At 38.6% G+C, this 25,430-nt stretch overlaps 1 protein-coding gene across 2 annotated transcripts in view; it reads left to right on the forward strand.

The window, feature by feature from the left end:
- Window positions 1–24,037, forward strand: part of TEPSIN (TEPSIN adaptor related protein complex 4 accessory protein) — a 599,267-nt gene extending 575,230 nt beyond the window's left edge. For both annotated transcript variants that reach the window (XM_044085070.1, XM_044085071.1), the window contains one exon: window positions 21,787–24,037. In XM_044085070.1, the coding sequence (XP_043941005.1) occupies window positions 21,787–22,446 (660 nt within the window). In that variant the 3' untranslated portion in view covers window positions 22,447–24,037. The remainder of the gene's footprint in view (window positions 1–21,786) is intronic.
- Window positions 24,038–25,430: the final 1,393 nt, after the last annotated feature.

Below are 25,430 nucleotides of genomic sequence, written 5' to 3' on the forward strand. Positions count from 1 at the left end.
TCCATGGCCTTGCAGACCAGGCTCCCCCCTTGTGGAGTGGGATAACCGTCGCTGTGCACCATTCAGCAGGCACAAAGCCTGAGGTGAGGCTATGATTGAACATGGTACTTAGGTGGGGTGCCAGTTCGTTCTGTAGTTCATGTAGAACGCAGCCTGGGATGTTGTCTGGTCCCATGGATGCTGTGTTCTTGGCTTTGGAGAGTGCGGTTTTTACCTGTGTAGCCGTGATTACAGGAACTTTGCATTCTTCTGGTATAGAGATGGGCTCTTTAGGGGGTGAGAGGGGGGTAAAGTTATCATTGAACCTATCTGCCAGGATGTTGGCAATATCAGTTAGGTCTGTATATTTAGTGCCATTGTGCTGTGACTCAGAGCAAATCTGAGTGTTGCCATTGAGATTCTTGACATAGCTATAGAATGCTTTGTGGTCGTCTTTAGAATCAGTGGTGATTTTCTTTTCATAACTAGCTTTGGAGGATTTTATCAGGGATCGCAGCTTCTTACTGAGGCTGACCAGGGAGCTCCTCCACTCATGGGATTTTACTCTCTTTTGCAACAGTTTCTTCCTTCTGTTGTACAGTTTGTTTATGGCAGGGGACCACCAGATTGGCTTCCTTTTTTTGGAGGATAGTGTCTTGGTTCTGTTTGGGATAGCACGATCCATGCACTCATGTAAGTGCTTATAAAGTGCAATTGTACAGGATTCAGTAGTCTAACTGTATTGTCCATCTGCATAGGTGTCATGAAGTTCACCACTTCTGTCTTAAGAAGCATGAAGTTGGCTTTGGAGAAATTTTTTACCATGGTTTCCTTAATGGGGGTTGGGGCCAGGATGTGGATATCTAGGGTAATTAGCTTATGGTTGGATCGGACCAATGAGGCGTTGACTTCAGGTGTGGAACACCGATCACTCATGTTAGTAATGACTAGATCTAGGATATCATTGCCCCTGGTGGGCACTGAATTTGTTTGCTGATATGCTGGCAATGTCTGTTAGGTCTGAGAAGGTGGTGCCATTTTGAATAAGTACAGAGCAATATTGGGTCCTATTCCTTAGTTTCCCAACATATGAAGAAGTATTAATGATTGTATTTAACTTTATATGCTAACCTGTGTTCATGGGCTGCTTCAGTAGACCTGATAGTATATGTCAAGTTTTTAATAATATAAAATTCTGATACTATTCTTGATATGGTTTCAGATCTGCTGTATAATTTAAGGAGCTTTTTCTTATATTGTAAACTTTATGTTGGGAGACCACCAAGGAGGCTTGTTTTTGAATTACACATTATATTTTCTTCTGGTTAGCATTGCCAACTCTATACATTTATTTAAACTGAAATATAACTCGTCCATGAAGCAACCTACTGTGCTGTCATTGGAGCTGATGCTGCCATGACTGAATTTTGAAACAGAATTTAATGTGTTTAGTACATTTGAAATTCTTCAAACATATTAGAAACGGTGTCTTTGGAGATTTTGAAGGTAATTTATGGTCTGACTTAACGGGGGAAGGAAATATTGTGAGAGTAGTGCATGAACAAACTGTATTTGTAAGGACTAGGTTGTGAATATAATCTCCTGTAGTGGATTTATTAATTTTCTACTCAAAGCTGTTTTTGTTAATTAAATCTAATAACTTCTGGGCACACCCTACTTTGGAGCCATAGGTGCCCCAGTTTATCGAAGAGTAGCTGAAGTCTCCCAATGTAATGGAGTTCTTGTTTGTAGGGAATTCATAAAGTATATTTAGGAATCTTACACGGTTATCTGTGAACATGAAAGGTATCCTGTAGCAGGCTATAAGCTGATATTTTGTCCTGTTTAGTGTAGTCTGGAGTTCTCTTAGTTCCAATTGTGGGTCTCTGGGAATCTGCTTGGAGATGATATGGTCTATAGCAAATGTGGAAATGTCACGACAGTTCCCATCAGGCATGGTAGATACAAAATCCATGTATGGAGAGAGTACTTTTTTACATTTAGACCTTGTCTCACTAATGGGTCTCTGGGAATCTGCTTGGAGATGATATGGTCTATAGCAAATGTGGAAATGTCACGACAGTTCCCATCAGGCATGGTAGATACAAAATCCATGTATGGAGAGAGTACTTTTTTACATTTAGACCTTGTCTCAGTAATTACAAAAATATGTACGCGCTCTAAATGCAGGGAAGTCTAAAGAGCAGGCAGTTTGTTGTTGAGACCTCTAGCAATGAGCAAAGCCACCATAGTGTGATCTAATTTTGTGTTTGGTGTGTTTGTTATGTTAAAATGTCCATTAGCTGGACTATGGCTTTAAAAAGGCACAATGGAGGAACCAAAGGCTTTAACCAGTGTGGAGAAGCCTTTGAACGAGAGATGGCGTCCATCTTTCGCAAATCAAGTCTGACTGTTAAATATCTTGTCCCGTGCTGACACATACTGCATCTACCTGGAATGATAGTTACTGTTTAACCAATTGTTGAAACCAGTTATCTTTTTTTTTGTAGCTAGGCATAATTCTTGGAGAAGGAAGAATTCCACTCATGACCAGCGTCTTGCCTGCATTTGTCACATGCATGGAGAGTTCCAATAAGTTTATTTGCGTGTCCCTCAGGGTTTGGTACCCCAAGTCATTCATTCTCACATGGACTGCCATCATGTCATAGTCATAAGTGTCAGGTAAAAGGATCTTTAGAGCCCTTGTGAAGTCAGAGATCCTGACACCTGAAAGACAACTCACCATTACCCTATCTTTGTCCAGCTAGTGAGAAGAGAACCTCAGTGCCCGCTTACAGAGTCATGTATTATGAAAGCATTTTTATTAGTAATAGATTTAAAATTATTTGACTCTTGGTGATTGTTTGCTGCAGGCATACATGAATGAGATGAGGTGTTGGATTTACTGTGAGACTAAGACTTCCCAGATCTGAGACTTTGTAAAGATTTTTACAGCCTCAGTGTAAAACATTTTAAAGTGATTTTGTTTAGATTTTGTAGAACTGTGTACTACACACAGTCCATGTTTTTTGAAAGAGGGAAGCCTTCATATCAGTGTTCCTCATACACACAGAATTATTTGTGTTGAGTAAGAGTTTATTATTTGTGAGCATAAGAAAAGTTACTACACTGCCTGTGGATACCAAGTATTGAGAGGCTGGCAAAAGAAAGGAAACGGGTGGGCTGACCTTCCATTTTTTTGTCTTGTGATTTGGGGAATTCAGTTAAGTGATTCACAAGATAAACTGTATTTAGTTATAGTTATAGTTAATAGTTAAGTACTAGGACAGCTGTCTTTGTGGGCCATTTGAAGTCTAGCCAATTTCCCTTTTTGTGCTTGAATTAACCCATTCTGCTTTTTTCCCCAATAAACAATTTATTAAATTATCACGTAATAACCTATCCCATTTGGTTATAGATTGGTTTACCAATCCTATGATCGAAAATCATATATTACCCTAATAAGAATAACTGGGATTGTACTATTGATAAGTTGAAGGGATCCATATATGGGATAAAACATTTGGAAACTGCTTCTGCCCATTAGTAGTACAGGTCAATCCTGGGGTAAATCTGTTTCTTATGCATAAATGTAAGTTGCGCTATATGTTCTATTTTGTGGAGGAATGTAACTTAGTAAGTTATCTTATGAAGGGATATACTGACTAAACATGTTACCACCAAGTTGCCTTTTTTGTACTCTCTGAGATTCTCCTGTATGTATGTGTTTGAACTGATACTTCGTTAGATAATTGATACTAATTGCCCCTCATGGCGCCATCCCTTGGTATCTGCATCTTCTCTTGGCTGCTGTGCACCCTTGGTTCTAGTGAACATACTGCTGTGAGTAGAAAAGTGATTGTTGTTTTCTTTTTTGACTGTATTAATTTACACTACGGAGAAAAAGAAATGTTTCTTGTATAGTAGTTCACACAAAACTGCTGTTTTATGACTGTTTTTCTCCTGCTGAGTATCTGGTAGATGTTGCTGTTTATTGCATTTAGCCCTACTTAAAGCCATTAGCGCATTTTCTCTACTGCATCAACCGAGTGGAGTCACTAGCAGCGATTGATTTTTATCTAGGTATTACCTCATAGTTAGAACTTTTAAGTATATTAGCAAACAGCTGCTCAGGAAAGGCATTATTGTTTAATTTTAAGCCTGCTGGGTCTAGCGACTTTAATATTTTTCACCCAGTGAATGTGCACATGGAGCCACTAGCGGCTATTGTTTTTTTACCTAAGGAATGCTTTAAGATAATAAGGTACCTCATGTTTAAGGAATTCAGTTGTTTAGGAACAGCGCTTATGCTTATTTTAGCCTGCTGGCTCTAGCGACCATCATATTTTTCATCTAGTAAAGGCTTAAGCGAATTAACACCACTCCAACTTTAGTTTAAAGATCTCCTGGATAGAGGGATATTCCATATGGGAATAAAGTTGTTTAGGTACTGTGTTTTATGTTTTATCTTAAGGCCTTAGAACTAGTGACTATCACATTTTTGGATTAGTGAATTTCTCAGCATTTTGAATTCCAGAACAAATTAGCTTATAGATCTTTTGTATAATTAGCTACTTCATGTTGATAAGTGATGTTTTTGAACTGCGTTTAAGACTTATCTAAAGCCTGCTGGATCTAGCAACTATCTCTTCCCGCCCAGTGAATGCGCAGTAATTTAAACACCAGAACTTGATAGTTTTACAGTTCATTTGATAGAATCTCTAAACCATATTAGATAACAGCTGTTAGAAACGGCGTTTATGTTTTATTGTAAGCCTGCATGATTCTGTTTGTTTTCTGTATACTATTATGTACTGGCCAGAGTTACCTGACTGCAGCAATTATTTTTTTTTCCTGATTATACTGGGACTAGCCTTACTACTGTTTTACTACATTAACTTGTGGATTTCATCTGTTCAATTGCTAGTAGGCAAGAACTATTTTATTCTGTTGCTGTTTACAACAACCCAATGTATAGTTATTTTTCTAATGTCTTTCTAGGATTCTTGCTGTAATTACAGACCTTTGTTACTAGATCCAATAGCTCCCCTGCCTGCTACAGTATTATATGTGTATTTACTTCATTAAGGTGTGTACATTGATAGTATTTTGGTTTATGCCTAACACTCTTTGCATTTTTGAGTTTTTCTAAAGAATGATTTTTCTTTTCACTACAGCTCTTTCTCTCTCTCCCAAAGTTCCAAGCTCCTCAACCTTGCATATCCTGAACTAGGAATCAAATCTCACTTCTTGAAGTAAAGGAATCTAGTAATAATCTTCTACTGCCTCATCTAACTACCTCATATCTCTGTACCCTTCCAAGAAAGGAAGTCAGAAAGTATGTAATTTTTCCTACAAACCTGGCTACTAAGTGTTTATTGTAACTGCTACTTTCTAGCAGTCTAAGGAACACTTCCAAACTAGGTTAGCCAGCAGCCATATCCCCTCTCTGCCCCCTGTCGCCTCTCTCTCTGTACAATTTCTATTGTATTGCCTGCAATTCTGTCTCTCCCCTATCCCAGTTATGGTATTTCCCCCATATACAGGTTTTTCTTTTCCAGACGTATAGAATTTTCAAGCATATCATTTCCTACCACCTCCAAAAGGCTATTCCCTCTGCCCGGACCCTTCCCCCTCTCATTTCTACTATCATCCCCATAGTAAACTATTTGTCTCTTACTGCCACCACTGCAGCATATCTAGACTCTATTCAGACCAGTAAACTAATCTCTCCCTCTAGAATAAGCCTTTCACTGACTGATTGTTTTTTTTCTCTATGCCAAACACTTTTCTTGTCTCTACCCGCTCTGTTCGCCCTGCGGGCTCACTCCGCTCCCCTACCCCCAAATCCCACCCCCCCCCCATTGCACCTGACCTTATACTTCCCTAGCCACGCCCTCAACCCTAATCTACCAATTACCTCACTTCACAACTCTTTATCAATTAACAGATTCTGGCTCCTTTTTGGTTAGCCTTACCTTTCCACACCTCCTTTTCCCTCAAACACTCCACACATCACAACTAGTCTTCAGTTTTCTTCCAAATAGCCTAACCTCCTCCACCCTACACCTCTAACTATGTATAACCACTGTAGGCCTACACACCTTAACATTCTTTTCTTATCCATCAGGCTCACCTCATTACTGATATCTCATTGCCTAACTTCCTATGAATCCCTAACTTTTGCTACATTTCTTCACCTCTCAAGACAAACAAGCCCTCTCTCTCCTATCACCTCCCTAACACACTGTAACATAACATCATCTTCATCCTTCATTCTACCACACTTTCATAGACTAACCCATATTAAATATCTCCAAATGAAAAAAGGACACCTTTCTCTCTGTAAAATATTCAAACTAACATGTAACCCTCAAAACTGCTTACTGCTACACGGTGACATCCACCCAAACCCTGGTCCTAACTTCACCACCCCTAATACTCTTTCAGCCCCTACTACCACTCCCCTCAATGTCCCAAAAAGCCTAAACTCTCTACTTATAGGTCACCTCAATATAAGAAGTGTTAATAACAAAATTACCCAGCTACATGCCCTATTAGACATCTATTCCTTTGACATCTTATGCCTTACTGAAACGTGGCTTAAACCTGCAACTAAAGACAACGACATTGTCCCTCCAGGCTATAACATTCTCAGACTAGACCGTTTAAATAAAAAGGGAGGTGGAGTAGCAATACTGTTCAAGTCTGAACTGAAGGTCACATCATTAGATTTACATCCTTCACCATCTAACTACGCAGAAATTTTAACCTCTAAGCTCCAAATTAATACTAAGAAATCAATATACATTATCTGCTCATACATCCCCCCAGGGAACAATATCAGTACTCTTGAAAATACCCGTAGCTGGCTTTCCATGTCCCTACCACAAGAAACCAATACTCCTTGGTGACTTTAATATTGATTGGAATAGCTGTACCTCTGCCACTCCAACTACGCATATAAACCTCTTTGGCTTCCACCAAACCATTACCATCCCTACCAGAACCCACAAACCTAGCAAGAAACAAAGTACCTTAGATTGAATAGTAGTAAATAATGACCCCCATATTTATCAAACAGGTATACTCCCCGACAGTATTAGTGACCATTCTCTTACTTACATCTCTAGACAAAAGACTCACATTCTTAATCAAATAGCATTTAGAACTACCAGAAGCAAAAAATATCTCAACCCAAGTAATTTTCAAGCTGAGCTCAAAGCTTGCAATTGGTCCCCCCTAAAATACCTACCTCTTGACGAAGCAGTTTCATACTTTAACAAAACATTTTTGCAGATCCTTGAGCACCATGCTCCCACTTGTACTGTTAGAACAAAAAATAAGCCAGCTCCCTGGCTGTCTAAGGACACAAGGCTAAACATTCGATTAAGAAACAAACTCTGGTCCAAATGGAGAAAAACTAAAAACCCAACTGATCACCTAAATTTTAGACAAATTCGTAATACCACTAAAAAAATCCATAATCCTTGACAAAAAAAAAACTACTACCTCAAACTCCAACAGAACCAACAAAATAATCCTCAAAAGTTCTGGTCAGGTATCAACAAATTACTCCACCAGGACAGTCCAAAACACCTAACCCAAACCTCTCCCAACCAAATTGCTGACACCTTTGACAAATTTTTCTCTGAAACAGTCCAATCACTAGCAACTACCTTACCACCACTAAATTTCCCTCACTAACCAACTTGCCCCAGTCTTTTAACCTTCAGCCTGTTCCAACATCTTTAATACACTCCTTGCTTCTTAAACTTAAACCATGTACACCATCAGCTGACCTTCTCCCAGCTGAATACCTGCAAATTGCAGCTGGTGTACTTGCCTACCCTATTTCTATCCTAATAAACAGAACTGTCTCTGAATCTTATGTCCCATCCATCTGGAAAGTCTCCTATATCATCCCTCTACATATGGGAGGTACCTCAAATGAATTATCAAACTTCCGCCCCATAGCGCTTCTCTCTCCCCTAGCAAAAATTATGGAGAGATGTATCCACCGGCAATTCCTTCAGTACCACCTACAAAACAACCTACTAGTTGACTGCCAACACGGTTTCAGGCCACACCATAGTATTACAGCAGCTCTTCTATCCTTTACAAACTGCATTAATAAGAACAGAAATACTAACCTTCTATCTTCTGCACTCTTCATAGACCTCTCAAAGGCCTTTGATGTGGTTAACCACCAACTATTGATAGGTATACTTGAATGACTCTCTCTTGATCCTCAATTAGTAAAATGGTTCCAATCCTACCTTGAAAACAGAAAACAAGCTGTCCTGTGGGAAAACAATCTATCCTCTCAGCTTCCTATCACCCTTGGTGTCCCTCAAGGATCTATTCTTAAACCTCTCCTTTTCACAATTTTCATTAATGATCTAAAAACCTCCCATCCCCAAACTACATGCATACAATATGCCGATGATTCGACTCTCATATGTGCCGCATCCTCCCCTGCAAAACTACAAACTAGCACTCAAGCAATCTTTACTTTAGTTGAAAACTGGTTCCATCAAAGATGTCTCCTCCTGAACCCGAAAAAAAATTAATTACTACTATTTACTCCCACACAGAAGTCCCCCTCTATCAATTTCATAGTGAAATCAAACAATGGCACAGAAATAGCCCCCAAAACCACCACCAAACTCCTTGGTGTAATAATAGACAACTATCTCAACTTTGACACACACATTAACTCAACTATTAAATCAGTAAATAGAAAACTTGGATTCCTCTATAGAATCAGACCTTTTTTTACAGAGTCAGCAAAGATCTCTATTGCCCAAACCCCTCATTTCCACCCTTCTCAACACCTGCCCTATCTATACGAAGCTATCCAAAAGCAATCTAAATAAACTAGCAACCGTCTACAGCAACATAGCCAAATTTGCCACTGGTGCCCCTTTCCGTACTCACCACTGCTTTAATCTTAAACTTCTAGGATGGCTGGAAGTACAAAACCAACTAGTTTTCCAGCAACTCATTTTTATTCACAAGATTTTACATCATCCTACAAATACTCCCATACTTTATAGCCTTTTAAATTCTTATAAAAACCTTCCTACCCTAAGATCTGCTAAAAAGCTACAAGTTGCCACCATTAAATCCATTAACAAAATCTGGGGACTGCCTATTCTCAAATGCTGTTGGCAATACTTGGAACAAACTTCCAAGTGAAATAACATCTCTTACTTCCACCAACCTTTTCAAGAAACAATTGAAAAACTCCATTAAAACCCAATGGCTTTGCCCCTGCTCGAAGCCTGACTGATACTTTTTCTCCTTTTTTTCTAATTTGACTCCCTAACTGAATTCTTTTTGCTGAGACTTCTCTACCTTTTATATTTGACTTGACTAAACATTTTTTTCTCTTTTATTTTGTACCTCCCTATTGTGCTGTGTGAATTTTATGTACATTAAATATCTTTTTTGTTTTTCTTATATATATATATATATATATATATATATATATATATATATATACATATATATATATATATATATATATATATATATATATATATATATATATATTGAAAAATAACAATTTTTGTTTATTTTCCTATATTGTAGCTAAAAAAAACTGTTTGCTATAATATTCCTGCCAATCAATTGTATACTTATGTAATTATTTTGTATTTCCACTTTTCTTGTGGACTATTTGTATAAAATTTTTCTTTTTTCTTTTATTGTCTCTGAGCTTTTCTCCTCGGGCCTCTACTGAAAATGGACATATATCCAGTTAGACTAGCCCGGTCAACAAATGTAAAATAAAATAAAATAATAAATAAATAAAATACTGTTTATCTGTGGTCAGACCTCTTGAAGTGAAAAATATCTTGGTGTCTTCTAGACCTTCCTCCATTGGGTTCATCAGGTTTCCTCATTAGTCCTGCTGTGCCTATTGAAATAGACTACAGAAAGATGATGAAGGCATTCTTTGCGGTCCAGCAAATGATGTGCCAATGGATTCAGTCTATGAACATTGGTGTAGTTACATGCTCTTCTTCCTTAATAATGTTTTCTCATGCAGTTTCTTGAGATTCTTCACCAGGCCTTTTACTGGCTTTTGTCCCTGTGAAACTGAATTTGTAGCCAAAAGCACTGATGTCAACATCAGCTGCTAGCCTTATGTTAGCAATTCGTGCTATACATGCCCTCAGTGTCAACCTTGCCGTCAACATCATTGACTTTGGTATTTATGCTACCAGTCTCTGGCAACCTTCAACTTCAGGACTCCAGCTCAATCATTCAATATTGGTATGAGTCACAATATCTTATAGCCTGACACTGACATCTTTTAAAGGGTGCTTTCAGCCATCAGAGTCAGTGCCCTTGGCACTGGCCTTGGGGATTATCATTGTATCTGGTTGGGGCTCAGCTCTCTGGATCAGGCTCAAGATGTTGTCATTTGGTTTCGATCTTTCTGGATCAGTACCTATGATTTATGGATTGGCATCAGTCCAACTTTGATGCCGGTGATGCAGGTTTCTGTGCATTTGCTCTCCTCTGTAAGTATACATGCCTGAACGGGTCTATATTGAATCAGGGTACACTTAAAAAAGTGAACGCTGATTCATCGACCCTTTTTGAGCGAACGCTGAAAATCCCGAACACCCGGAACAGCAATTTTTTCTCAGGGAAACAAATCACTGGGCCGGTTTCGGGAGTTTGCCATTTCCTCCACTGTGGTGCGATCTCAGAGTTGGTATATTTAAGTAGGGGGGGTGGGGGGGGGTGAAGTCCCCCACATTAAATGATGTTTTAAGTTTTTTTTTTTTTGTTTTTTTGTGGAACAGTGATTTTTTTCTCTGGGGAAAAAAAATCGCTGTTCTGAGCATTCGGAATTTTCAGCATTTGGTGAACAAGGGTCGATCAGTCAGCATTCGCCTTTTTAAGCATTCGCTGATTTAATATAGACCCACCTGAACCACCTTAAGAGACGTTCTGTTTTTTTTTTTTGTTTGTTTTGTTTTTAGTGAGGCGACTTTTGCTGTCTTCTTATTGGATTGCCGTCTTTCTTTTGTCCCCTGGGCAATTAGTGGTCTGCATCAGCCTCAGATCCTTCGAGACTTGACAAGGCAAGAAAGAACCAGAAAATGATGTGGGCAGATGTTTGGTTTATACCTCAGAAGAGCAAGTGGGAAGGTGTTCACGCAATTTGGAAGAGAGGAGTGCTAAACTCTGGAAGTCTAGTTGGACATCCATCCTTCTGTGGCAAATATCCCAAACCTGAAGATTACTACAATAGAGGGCTTACTCAAACATCTATAATTCTGGCAATATTCTGGGCAGGGTTCTGGGTTTTAAATTTAATGCGTCCAGGGGGTTTTGGGGGGTCCATTTGTTTTCCAGGCCTCTCCTGTAGGGGTAGGGTTTTGAGGATGGACCAGTGACAGATTTTAAGTTCAGCAAGAAATTGTTGTTCGTTAAAATTTCTTCTTTTTCTTCAGATCTATGGGGGGGTTTTTTGTTGTTGTTGTGTTTGATAATATAGGTGATTAGGAAGGGTGTTAATTTTGTGAGACAGTGAGACCAGTCATCCCAAGAAATCCCAAGTACTATGGTTTCTTGAGGTTAGTTTGTTTGTAACCCAGTAATTTTTTCTTCTTCTTTTCTGTGTTCTTCCCTGGGGGATATATATAAAATTTTAAGATTTATCATTTTTTTTTTTTTTAGGAGCCATTAGTTCAGCTTTAGAGGCTATTAGAGGTTGTGTGGGAGGTTTGAATATTGGAAGTGTGTCCCTTGGGAAGGGGATTTCCAGAGTTTGGTTTTCTTCATCTATTAAATAGTAGGGGAGGGAAGAGGAAAATTGCTATGAGAGGTTAATAAATGGTTAATGTGAGTGTGAGATGAGGAAAGGAAGAAGAGGGTGGGAGGGCTGGGGAGAAGACTTTGGAGAGAGAGTAAGAGGAGTAGGAGGTATAGAGGAGTAGTAGGGAGTATTGGGGTAGTGGGGGGGGGAGGGGGGGGAGGGGGGTACTACTGATAAAATGTATAGGTGAGGTATGGGGCAGGGGGGGGGGGGGGGGGGGGGGGGTTAGATATTCTAACCTAATTGTACTTTATTGTTCTTGTCATAAAAATCTTGGGATGAGTCCATCTACCCAAAGTTTACATCATCAAGTAAAGAGATGTTGTCTCCCCTTTTAACATTCTTATCATTTTTTACAAGCATCTGTGATTTGATTTATATATAAAATGAGTCCCTTGGACTTTTCCATAGAGGTAAAAAGTTTGACTAATTTTACCAAGGTCACTTCAGCTAGAACTTTCTTGCTTCATAATCTTTTGATGCTTTACGTTTTTGCTTGCTTGAATCTCTCAGCATTCATCTGTTAAACAAAGCTGTAAGTGAATTGCCACATTTGTTGCAGGATGCATCAGTTTCACTTACTGATAGCTATGTATTTGTTCTTATTTTCCTAATATCTAATTATGTTGCTGAGGAGGGTTGCCCACTCCATTGTATACCTCCCAAACAGGTGTCCTGTGTCTGAGTCATTGTATGAGTGATGCATTCCACTCATGATTTTCATTAATCTGGCATATTCCTTACTCAAGTACCTCATAATCATTTCAGTGACTCCATGGTTTTTGTACTAGTCTCTATAAATCATGGAATAATCTTCCTCTGTCTGCATAGAAAGATTTGTCTCGCGTTCATCTTTTGAATTGCCCTACACAGTTATTTTTCCACCTAGATTTGTAATCACTGTACTGAGGTCACTTAATTTGTTATGCTTTCCTTTCATCTCGTCTCCAGCTCACATTCTTTTGTTCTGCTTTGGTTTCACCCCTAGTGTTTTTTAGTTTTTGTTAAAATCAACAATATTCATTTTGTTTGTTTTACTGTTTTTTTCCTGATACTAATATTTCTTGTTTTAGTCTAAATATTCTAAATTTCAGTTAACGTTTGCAGAATATTTGTTAGGCTTATCTCTTACTTTTGTCATTTACTTGGCTAACTGTATTGCTCTTTAATATCTTATTCTCTACATATTGATTTTTGATATTCCAGTATATTAGAATTTGATAGATGAGGTTGCTATTATCTCACAATGTATGTCATTTTTTTACTTATTGATGTTTACATGTTGACTTTTTGAGTGCATTATGTTTTATATGTTTATGCTACAATGGCATTGTGGGACATTCTTCCTAGGCCTTTCCTGAAATAGGTTAATCACTGTCAGAAGTTTGTGAATAGCAAGCAAACAAAAACAGGTACTTCTAATATTAGCAGCATTAGTGGCACAGACATAAATGAATAGTTATGCTCAGCCCACAGCTGTATACTGTAAAGGAAGAATGCTGTCATGTTTGAATTCATTGCCATTTAACACAGCCCAAGACAATCACCTTAGCAGACTTCCAAAGCGACAGTAGGAGATCCTTGCAAAACAATCAGTAGTAGAGCTAAAGCAGCAATATTTCCATGGTAAATAATGAAGCTTGTAATGGACAAGTTTCACTCCATTTCAGTGGAATACAGTTTGGACAGGTAGGATAACATTATTTTGAATATAATATGTGTTAAATTTACCATAAAAGCTGGAGGAGGGGCATTCTGAATTTATCATATTCGGTATTGCTGTATTATATGATAGATTGTTAAAGGGGTATATTGTTTAAGCATAGAGTTGCAGTGTACTGCCCCTGAAGGACCTCGGTAAAAAATAGTTGAAACTATTCCAAGGTTGCAGTATGTCATGATATTAAATGATACAGTTTTTCAATGCTGAGATTGGCAACTGCAGGCAACAGTTGCTCAATACCTGAGTCTTTCCAAGGCTAATTTTGTTGCTCCCATATTGCACCTTTCCTCCTCATTTCGACAGAGCTGCTTTGCAGCTTGAAAAACTTTGACAATCTCGGACTCATGACTTTTTTGAACTCTATCATTGTTTCATTTAGAGTTTGTGGTGATTTTTCACCTGTATTCTTCAAATTGGGTCTGATCAATTTTTTTATTACTTAGATGACTGTTTGACTATTATTTTGCCAGCAGTTAGCATTTACTGTCTTCTTCCTACCACTGTTTTGTGGTTGTCTTCACTTGGAGCGGTTTCTGGCATTTCATTGTATTTGTACTGGGTTGTTGCTCATTTTAACCAGATTATTCATTATACTAATTGTATAAGTTGGTATTCACCAAATTTGGTTGTTCTTTTGGCTGTGAGTTTGTGATAAGCTGGGTATTGGCTTTAACTTGTCTAAGTGAAACAGATAAAGTTTGCAAGCTGGCTGATTCTGTTTCCTCCAAAGTAGACAAAGTGAAAGATGAGAAAAGTATTGACAAGTCTTCTCCAACCACTCAGGTGATATCTGTGCAAGTATCCTCAGGAAGAGGAGATGCAAGCGGAAGCATATGAACTCCACTACACAGTCCCCCGCTCTGGACATAGGTTTGGAGGAGGGGGCCTCCCTCACATCCCTTCCTAATGACCCATGTTTTAGGAAATTCTCAGGCCTATGTGTCGTAAGGGTTCCTGGACCAATCTCCCCCTGAAGAAGAGATCCCTGTACTAGGCTTTTTTCTGTGCCACTACAACTTCTTGGGCGGTTGCCCCTGCAGACTGCATGATTTAGTTGGTCTTGCTGAGGGCTTATTTGATCCTGATGTGATAAAATCTATTCCTAAGAAACAAGAAAAAATACTGTGACCTCCCAAGGATTGGCCGTGTTCGTGTAAGTTGCCCTTAACCAACTTCACTGTGATAGCTGTTGCTGCCCTTAAAAGGAAGAGTCTGGTCCACCACCCTATCAAATGGTGTTGGGCTTTGGACCGATTTGGCAAGTGTGTTTATGCCTCAGTCACCTTTATTGTCAAGACTATTAACTACCTGATGCACATTGTGAGATTTAAGTATGACATAACAGAAACAACTTTGAAGAGGTTAAACAGATTTTCATACTGGGAGACTGCAATGCAGACTGATTCTCAGGTGTCAACTCTGAGTGCCGTTTGTGCCCTGTCAGTGCAGCTTCTGCATAGTGCTGCAAATGCAGTGGCATAGGCTGTGCAGGGTCAGGTAATGTTGCACCTGGCTCAGGTATTGCTCATTTGTGGACATCTTCAGGGCATGCCTTACTAATGCACTTTATGTTGGCTTGTGCCTCAAGTGAAATGAAAGCTGCAAAAAAGAAAAGAGAAGATGCTCACTGCTTTTGGGACAGATTTCCCCACTCCTTAGAGGTCACAGGTCTTGTAGCTGGAGTTGTGCTAGGAACTTGTAGTTCAGAAAGTCCCAACAGCCCAAATTTGATCAGCAATTTTCTGATAAAAAACAACGCAGACACAGTGGCTTTCAAAATGGGATCCGCACTAGGGTCTGAGGAAGTTTACAGGACAAGAGCTTTCGTAGTTCTCCCATTCTGAAGTTAACCGAAAACTCCCTAAGGATTTGCCTAACTGACCCCCTCTAATGGTAGTCTGGATTGCCTCTACCTGCATCTCCTAGTGTGGAAAGCCATCACATAGGATAAGTGGATTGGGGAGATAATATACAAAGGCTACCCCCTACATTAGATTCTCCCCACAAATTTAACTCCATATCCCTTCTAGCTTTCATATCTCACTGAAATGAGGCAGCCAGAAGAGCGGGAACAAACAACTTTGAAGGACCTTAGACAGATATTGAATCTTAGTGGTGTAAACTTAAACATGAGCAAAACCAAATTCTGGAGGGGCATGGTATAATCCATCAATTATGCATACAGATAGGATCATTGGTGTGTGTTTACAGCTCCAGGATGCCTAGCTACATGTAAAAATAGCTAAAGCACCCAGGAGATCCCTATACTTCCACATAAAAACAAACCATTACAAGTGTAGGGCCATCCCATTTGGTATCTCTGTAGCCCCAAGGATCTTTACCAAATGAGTAGAGGCTGTAGTAGTTTAAGTCAGGCTAAAGGAAACCAAAATCTTTCACTGTTAGAGGATTTGTTCCTGCAGTGAAAACAAGGAGTTTTTAGCACAAGCCAGGATTTGCTTATTCCTTCTGTTCTGATTCTTGTGAATTTCATTGTGCAACATGAAGTTGCAGCTGAAACATTTGCAATCTCAGACCTTTATCGGGTGCCACCTGGATAGAAAAATCTGTCTAGCCAGTCTCCTACCAGACAAATTAACCAATCGCCTGTACAGTCAGTAAGAAGTAGTAGCACAACGTTGCACCTGTACAGTGCCTGTCTTTGATTTGCATTACCCAAATCAACAACATTTTGTCTAAATGTTCTGTGCCTGATGGCAGCCACAATGTTCCTGGTACCCTTCACAAAGTGTCCTATGGGAGGTCTTCAGTGGACACTCAGGATTCAAACACTGACTCCAGTGGATCCTATGTCCACAGTAATACAGCTATCCAAATTGTATCACCAGCATCTGCAAGGATGTCTGTACCACAACATTTTTGTCTTGGGTTGTCCATTTCTTCCCACCACCCCCCATAATGACTGTTACCACAGACACTTCTGTGCTAAAGTTGGGGGGGGGCATTGTTTATGGAAGATATGACATGAGCACAAGTGATCATATTGTACATCACTCTCCTCGAACTGAGGGTGATCCTCTTTACATTGCAAATCTTACAGGACCTCCCTCCTCAGAATGTATTTGCCGTCAGTTCAGACAACATGGCAGTGGTGTAGTGTATAAAACAGCAGGATGGAACTCATTCTGTCACCCCTCTGTCAAGAGACATTGACCTTGTGGATAGGAGAATGGGCCATGTCATATTGCTACTTTCTCATAGCAATGCATTTTCCCGGTCAGGCCTATTTGCCAGCAGACAAGATCATTCAGTGTTTACTGATGCCACACAAGTGCTGTCTGGATCAGTTGGTGGTGAACATGATTTCCTTATTTTATTTATTTGCAGTTTGTTAACCGGGAAAGTCCATTGGGATGAAATGAGCCCATTTTCGATTGAGGCCCGGGGAGAAAAGCTCCATGTACGGTTTTACAATAACAAAAATCAACAAGATTTGCAAGTAATACACAGTTTAAAAATATCATAAACAAAGTGGCATAGAAAATAGTAACAAAACATTAGGGGAATGTCCTCTAACAAAGCATTCTAAGGAAGTATAAAAATATCCAAGTGACATGGAAATGGTACAAAACATTTGTGGAATGTGCCCTAACAAAGCATTCTTAGGAAATATAAAATAGCAAGACATTTTAGAGTACAAGGCATACAAGTACCTATAGTTTTTAAGACATATAGGGAATAGGTAAAGTAGGAAAGAATAAAAGGAAGGTGAAAAGAGTAGAATCAAGTCTTGGGTTGAGTTTAGAAAAATAAGGGTGAAGGAAGTAGGGGTGAAATAGGAGTCAGGTAGGGTTAGAGCAGGAGCATTCCCAGTGGGAAGAGAGATGGGAATGGAGCAAGGCCTTAAAGGTGGAGTGGTTGTGAGTAGTTCATATGTGTGGAGGAAGTGAATTCCATAGTCATGCTGGGGAGAATAATAATAGAAGTTGCCCCTGGAGTACATATGGGTTTGTACACTTCAAGGAGTTTCTGATTGTTGGACCTGAGCAGCCTGTCAGAAAGATGCATTTTGAGGATGGAGGAGAGGGAGATGCAGTTAGAGGGTTTGAAAATGAGCTTATGGGCAGTAGAGAGTTGAATATAAGAGAGATACCTGGGGAGTTCCAGCCATTTCAAGGAGTGGAGTGCATCCCAGTGGTGAGAGGAGGATTTGGATCCGTTAGCAAACTTAATGATTTTATTGTAGCAGGATGACAGTTTTGACTTCAGGGTGGATTGAAGATTAGTAAGGAGACGGAATCCATACAAGTGTGAGGGAATGAGGTAGGTGGTAAAGAGGATATTCTTGGTTGAGGGAGTAAGATACCAACTGTGATGATATTGCATTCCTAGCTTTTGGTGGGTTTTCTTAATATTAGTTTGTAGATGGATATCAAACTTTGTCAATAAGGACACCTAGAAGCTTTGTATGGGGGACTCTTTCGATGGGAGTCATGTTTTGGCTGACTATAGAGAAGGAGTTCTTGTCGATTTTGGTGTATTTAGATGGGGTAAATATCATGATTTTGGATTTAGATGCATTGAGAGCTAGGTGATTGTTCAACATCCAAGATTCAGTGCAAGAGAAGGCATCTTGAGTTAATTTCATGAGTTTGGGGAGAGATTTGGCAGAGCAGATAATGATAGAGTCATCAGCCTATTAAACGAGTTTTGAATTTGGGATAAACTGATGAAAGTCATTAATGAAGATGTTAAATAGTAAGGGATCCAGTATAGAGCCTTGTGAAACACCTGTCAGAGTGTGAAGGAAAGTTTTTCCACTTGATGGCTTGTTGTCTATCTGAGAGGTAACTGGAAAACCAGTTGATGGAAGAGGAGGAAAGATTGAGATGGGAGAGCTTGCACAAGAGAAGGTTATGGAAAACAGTATCGAAGGCCTTACCTGTTGCTGAGAGAAGCCAATTTGTGACCTGTTTGCCTCCCCAACCAGTAATAAGTGCAGCAACTATTTTATCCCAATTTCCCCAGATGGACAAATATCCAGGAACTCTGATTTAGAGATACAGTAGACTCCCTTTTATCTGGTCTCGCTGGGACTGGACCTTAGGATGGATAAATAAATGGCTGGTTAATCAGAAAAAGCATACAAAGTAGCATTTATAGGTTATAAGAAAAACAAAAAACAAACTGCAAAACTGACGAAATAGCCACAGGAACGGCTCCAATGTGAAACCGATGGTAAAATGTTTAATGGATAAACAGCAAACACGACAACACAGCACAGCCACAATAGATCACAGCAAATAAAGCAGTAAATAACGGTGCAGTATTAAGCACTTTTCATCTGTTAAATAAACAGACTTCTTCAGATACTAGTACACCATTCACGCGTTACTTTAAATGTAATTCCTTGAATCACATGTTCAATGTTCCGTTAAAATTTAACCCTATATAGGCTTATATAAGCCCTCAACTCTACATAAAAGTAAAGAATATATATAATAAATGTTACAAACATTATAAAACATTATAAAACATTGTAAAACATTGTAAAATGTTGTAAAACATTATGAGAGTTGTGTGAACACTGTCTTACATCTATTTATATTAACCCAATTGAATTTATACATATTTTTAAAATCCAACTCAAAAAATGTATATTTTTATATGTACGCGTTACATCCAAAATAACAATAATCCCTGCTATACTACTTTAACTTATTGCACATTGCTGTAAGTTACTTTTCTTTTAAAATCCAAATAAAAAAATCTCTATTGTTTGATAAATTCTTATGTAATATGTAATTAATAATAATAATAATAATAATTAAGATCTACACCAAAATGGCACTAATATATGCTCTAATATGTAAATTAAAAGGATATATATTTATTCTTTACTTATTCCTGCTTCTAACCGGCTATCTTAACCATTTTTTAACTTTAATATGCAGGTTATTGAGTATAGTTCATTTAAACGTGGTGGCCTGCATGCATCAAGTCTTAGTTGCAACAGTCGTTCTATTTTTTCTAAAAGTAAGGATTTTGGGCTACCCCTGGTCATTGTTTGAACCTTATTTTCCTGGTTCAATGTTTGTTTGGTGATTTTAAACTTAAATGAGTGGTTAGGATACTCCCCACAGTGTTTAGCCAAGGCATTATCTTGTTTGCATCTGTTGATTGCATAAATATGGTCATAAATTCTTTCCCGTAGCCTTCTATCAGTTTTTCTTACATAGAAGGCTGCTACTTTATGAATATAGTATAACAGAATAGAATATTCTGTATGATTATTGTTATCCTCCTTAAGAATCTGCATCCAAAATTCCAGTCTCTCCTTATTTCTTGAGCTTGCCCCCATTTCTTTATCATCCCTTTACACTTTGAATTATATCTTTTTGCTTGTAGTATGTATAGGAGCCTTAACTGGTAATCGGGTAATCCCAAACCAACTTGTTCTATTGGAAGGATCAACTTATCCCACTTGGTAAGATTATTGATATCATAGTTAATTAGGTCAGGTATGATACATTCCTTGGCTTTGCATATAAGACTCATTAGACTGATCGGTGTGTAATTCCCAGTGTCAGTGGTGGAGCCACCATTGTGGAGAGGCCTCACAATACCTGTGGGAAGTATATTATTTTTCATGTAAACTGGGTTTCTTTGTGTGCAGATCCACACCGTATACCCAAGATAGCTATGAAGACCAATGTCAGCCAGTTCATAACCTTCCAGTATTCTTATCTCAGTATTCAAGGTGTGTCCTTACTGCATTGCCCTGTTTATGCATGTATGTAAGCTTGTTCACTGGGATAGAATCTCAATTAACTAATTTCAGCCTTAGTCCCAAGAAGATACAAGGTCAAAATCAAGAAAATTCATTGTTAACAAATGAAAGCAGTTTAGAGAAATACATCACACAGTACACATGTCAAACCTATATACAGTGTAAAATAGCATTAACAGGTAGAACAAGTCACTAAAAGTTTAATTAAAAACTGTAAACATTATATACAGTTCTTAAGCACAATGGATACTCAATAAATTAATGGGACACCATTAAAAGTAAACTGTTGAACAGACAGTAGAGAGACAGAACAAGCTTAGTAGGGAGGGTTGTATGAGATGATCAGGACAAAAACTGGTGATGAGAAAATGGTGTAGTGTTGGGATTACTTTATGTGGCCAGAGGTGAAGCATTCCCTTTGTTTAAAGAGATAAGCTTTAAATTGGAGGCTAAGTTTTGGTTAATTAGATGGTCTTTTAAACTTGGAAGGAGTCATTGCCTAAGTTTAGGAGCAAGTAGTAAGAAATTGTGGTTGTGCACAATAAGCTGGATGTAATGTCAGGGTCCGGGCAGACCTTCAGGCTACTGTACTCCAGAGCATTCTGTCTTGATGTCACCCAAGAAGTTTAAGTGGTGGACTGTGTCCTGAGTTTGAAGTGGGTTGACTCGATCATTATCGTAACATTAGATCTTATATGATCCATGTCCATTCAGTTCAGTAAACCCACACACCTTCCTCCATCCATATTGTTTTCTTCTTCAAAAAGACCTGCAAGATTTGGCCATTGGCCTTATTGGTGTTTGGTATGATGCAGCTTGCCATCTGCACAATTTTAATTTGGAGGAGAGAAGGAAGGAGTTTTATTGCCTAGGAGTCTTAAAGGTACCAAGCAACTGCTGCCTGTAAATGGGCATGGAAAATAAGGATCTGATGTTATGGTAAGTACATATCTTTTCAGCACTGTATACCAGCACTGCCAGTCTCATAGCCTAAAATGCAGACTATACCTTAGTAAAAATAAATTGTTAAACACACTGCATAGATAACAAAATGGTAATATTTCTGGCATTAATGCACTTCACTGCATTTAGTTCTGCCTAGTCATGCTTCCTGACAAAGGCCAAGCCAAACTGAGGCACTGTTTTTGCAGCTGAAAATTTATAAGCACTACCTTGTTACATGTTTTCAGCATATTTATTAACTCTTCTTTTTACTTGGAGTTTGCTTTGTGTTTTAAGACTTCAGAGCCATCTTCTTACAGAACTGAAAAATGATGGAACTTATTGATGCACTGAGAAGAGTCTAAGAGATTTGAAAGCTTTGCTGTTTTCATATTAAATAGTGTGTTTTATACTTGTGAAGTTTGGAACTCTGGTTTGTTTCATTTTAAAAGATGGAACTAATGCCAATAAAGAAATCCATGAATAAAAGTAAAATAGGCATTCTGGTATTTAACCTCTAATTTTTATGTATATTTTGTATGTTTGCAGCTATTAAGGCAACTTCTGGCTTTAACACGGAGGGATATGTCATCAAAAGAACCACATGCTAAAGTAGTTCCAAGTGAATCTCCAGTTGTGCCACAAATAGCAAACAGAGCCATAGTGAGTAGTGATCCTACCACACGAGAGTATATGATACCCATAGTTACTTCTGCATCTGAGCCTCTCAAAATCCAGAAAGCTAGGGAGACAACTATTAATGCACTCACACTTCCTGTTTCTTTCACGTCTGATGAGAAGGTGATGACAGAAGCTCACAGCAATCAGCAAACTGACAAAACTAAAGAGGGGGTGCCAAATGCGACTTTACCACTGACAGGTAAAGCTGAAGGGCGTGACTTACTTTTAACAGAGTCTGCAGAGGATAAACAGACTCGCCAAAGGCACAAACTCTGCATCTGTGACTATGAAGTGTCTGGCCACAGGGCATCTCTCTTTGATGGAATGGAATTTATTTTGCGGGAACGAACATATGTTGCTGCCTGTTCTCCCACAGAGGTCTCAACACCGGAGAGGACTTCTAGGTCTGCAGAAAGGCTACACCATCAGACAGCCGTAGCTTCAGAAGAACTTCACACTAGTACTACTGAATCATCTTCTGGTTCAGAACTGAATTCATGCTCTGCATTTTCATTTTTAAATGTCTAAATAATACATTCTGTACAGTGAATACTTTATTTCTAAAATGGTTGCACTGCCATTTGTTACAACATCTTTGTTGAGTAATCTACCTCCTTCAGTTTCATATATAACCCACTGTTGTCAGGTAAGTAGGTTTTCTTGCTGAAGTATAAGCTGTCCAAGCAGATATCTGGTCCCATTTTTTCTTTCTTCTTTTGGCTCAGGCATTCCATTTTGTAGTGGTTATTTCATAGAGACCATACAGATCTGTCTTCTCTTATCCCTCACCTTCTACAGAATGCTGTAAAGCAGTACACATTGTCTCCCTTAAGTGAAAAGGGAAATATTTATGTGGTGATAGTGGATGGTAGAATGTCTAATCCTTGGCTAGGATGTTGAGGGGAAGATGTATACAGCAGTCTTCCTGAGGCTGTGTTAGTTGGAAATATAGCAGGAAAATTAAAGATTGCAAGGGACAAATATAGCAGTTGTATTGAAGGGTGGGGGGAATGCAGACTGTTGGTTAACTACGTTCATCAGTGTGTTCCACAGGCAGGATTACAGACTTATTTGGTGGCCAAATTATTGCTCTGATATCTTGCATTTCCCTCTTAAGCATCTGTATATCTCCTACCAGCTTGCTGTCTCAGATTCTCTATGCTGACCCACATTTTCTTTGGGATTCCAAAATGAGCCCCAGCAGACAGAATAACCTTAATATTCTAGCACCAGTGTAAGGCGAGACTTCCTAAAGGAGCTGCATTTTGTCTTCATCAGACCATATATCACAACTAGTACCACAACTGCCAAGTGTCAGAGCATCCTTTGCGTTAGTCTTTTCCTGCTTATTTTCATTCATTTCTTGATTTGAACTCGCAGTTGCTAAGAAGAGACTGCAGAACACTGGTCTCGTTGGCAGTCTCTGAAAGCTCAGTGTGTTTCACAACATCACAGATATATGCTACTTGCTTGTTAAGTGTTATAAGATCATATGTCAAACATGAGTGCTGAGTTCACAATGGAGAACAAGTTGTGCAACTGTATTGCCTTTTTTGTGCTTCCTCTGTTGTTTATTTCTGCATCACCTTCAGCTAGTGTCCATGTTTTTCTGCGACAAATAGACCGTACAGAGTACTAAACAAACAAGCAAATTCTTTAATAAGTCATGAAGATATTTTCCTCTTGCTAAATTTTAGTTGTTAAAATATTGATACAGAATGCTTCAAGAAAAAAGAGGCATTGTTGCACAATTTGCACTGAATAACGAGCTTTTTGGTACTGCTGCAGTCTGCAAAGGTATGTTAATAAAGCATTATTCTCGTCCCCCACCCATGAAGAATATCCTGGAGACAACACTAGGAATGAACTTGACTTTAGTTTGGTCCCAAATAAATTGGGTCTTAATCCAGTTTAGCCAAATTAAATGTGCAGATTTTTTCAAGTTCTACAGAGTTAACTGCCAGTGTCTTTGCAGGTCTTACAGACGGAGTGGGTTAATATGCATAATTCTCACAATACTAAAGATGTATGCATTGGTGCTGCTAGCAGTCTGCCTTCTTATACTACCCACTAAAAAGTGTCACAGTTACTTTAAAAATAAAATTGCATTTAAACATGATGCCTACTGTGATTTGCTAGTAGTAAATGCAGTATATAAAAATGTAAAATACATACATTTTAAGTATTTCATCGTGTCTGTTGTAACTTTAATCTAGCCAAGTGTTTTGGATGAAAAAAAATATGACCTTGTGATTATTCAAATATGTGATATGACCTCTACAAAGCATCTAATTCTTCACATTGTAGAGTTGCAGTATTTAATTATGATTTTATTTTGTTTTCCCTACTTAATGCCTTTGATTTAATAAGAGGGATTTACATTTGGACTAGTATTTCCCACTGCTTAATTAGCTGAAACAGTAACATAAAGAGAGAAGACGATTTGTGCCTGTATGCATGTGATTGTGTGTGAAGGCATACACATATAAGATTGTTCTTTTTCTATATAATGACGACATTGGCTTATTTGATAGAATTAATTTATTGTGCTAAGAAATGTACTAGGATATCAGAACTGTAAACCTTGTATATCTTATTTAATTTTTCTAAGTGTTTTTTTTAATTCATTAACTAGGTAAGTGACCCAATGTTTCTCAGACCCTTTTCAACCACAACACATGCCATAAGAACAGATCAGTTTAATGTAGCCAGTCAACCAGTATGTTACTGATACTTGGAAGGAAACTGATGGATCTGAAGAAAATCCATGCAGACAAAAGGAGAACATGTAAACCTCCACACAGACAGTGACTGTAGGGCAGAACTGAACCCTGGAATCTGTGGGTTTGAGACAGAGAATTTATAATTGTGTCACCTGATCTTAAAGGGTGCTGAATGGATCCTAATTAATTTCGTTTCATTATACGGATTTTCTTTTGTTGAAAACCAGTTTAGTCAGAATTGTTGTTAGTGTGTGGAGAGAGGGAACAGCCCCTTTACACTCGTATGTGTGTGTGTGTGTGTGTGTGTGTGTGTGTGTGTGTGTGTGTGTGTGTGTGTGTGTGTGAGTGAGTGAGTGTGTGTGTGTGTGTGTGTGTGTGTGTGTGTGTGTGTGTGTATGTGTGTGTGTGTGTGTGTGTGTGTGTTTGTGTTGGGGGGATTCACCACCTGTCTTATAGCTTGCTTCATTACGTATAGCACTTCCACCATTTGACTGTATATTGTATACCAAGACTTGAAGTGCTGAATTGACAAGTCAGTAATCGACTAACAGGAACTCCAATGTAGCACACTTGGTATCACGTCCACCTCTGAACTTGAAGGTGAGGGCAATAATATGAGATAGGAACGGAGTTTTTACCTGAAGTACTGACAACTAAGAACATCGTAAGTAGAATCCTGATGTGTTCTTTCCTAAAAATCAGGTATTAAACTGCTGCTGTTTCTACTAGCTGTGGTGCTGAGCTTTTCAGTGTCAGTGTAAAAGTAAAAGAACCTAAATTATTTGTAGA

This window comes from Protopterus annectens, chromosome 10.part0 (genome assembly GCF_019279795.1).
Source record: "Protopterus annectens isolate FY-2018-M chromosome 10.part0, PAN1.0, whole genome shotgun sequence".
Classification (NCBI taxonomy): domain Eukaryota; kingdom Metazoa; phylum Chordata; order Ceratodontiformes; family Protopteridae; genus Protopterus; species Protopterus annectens.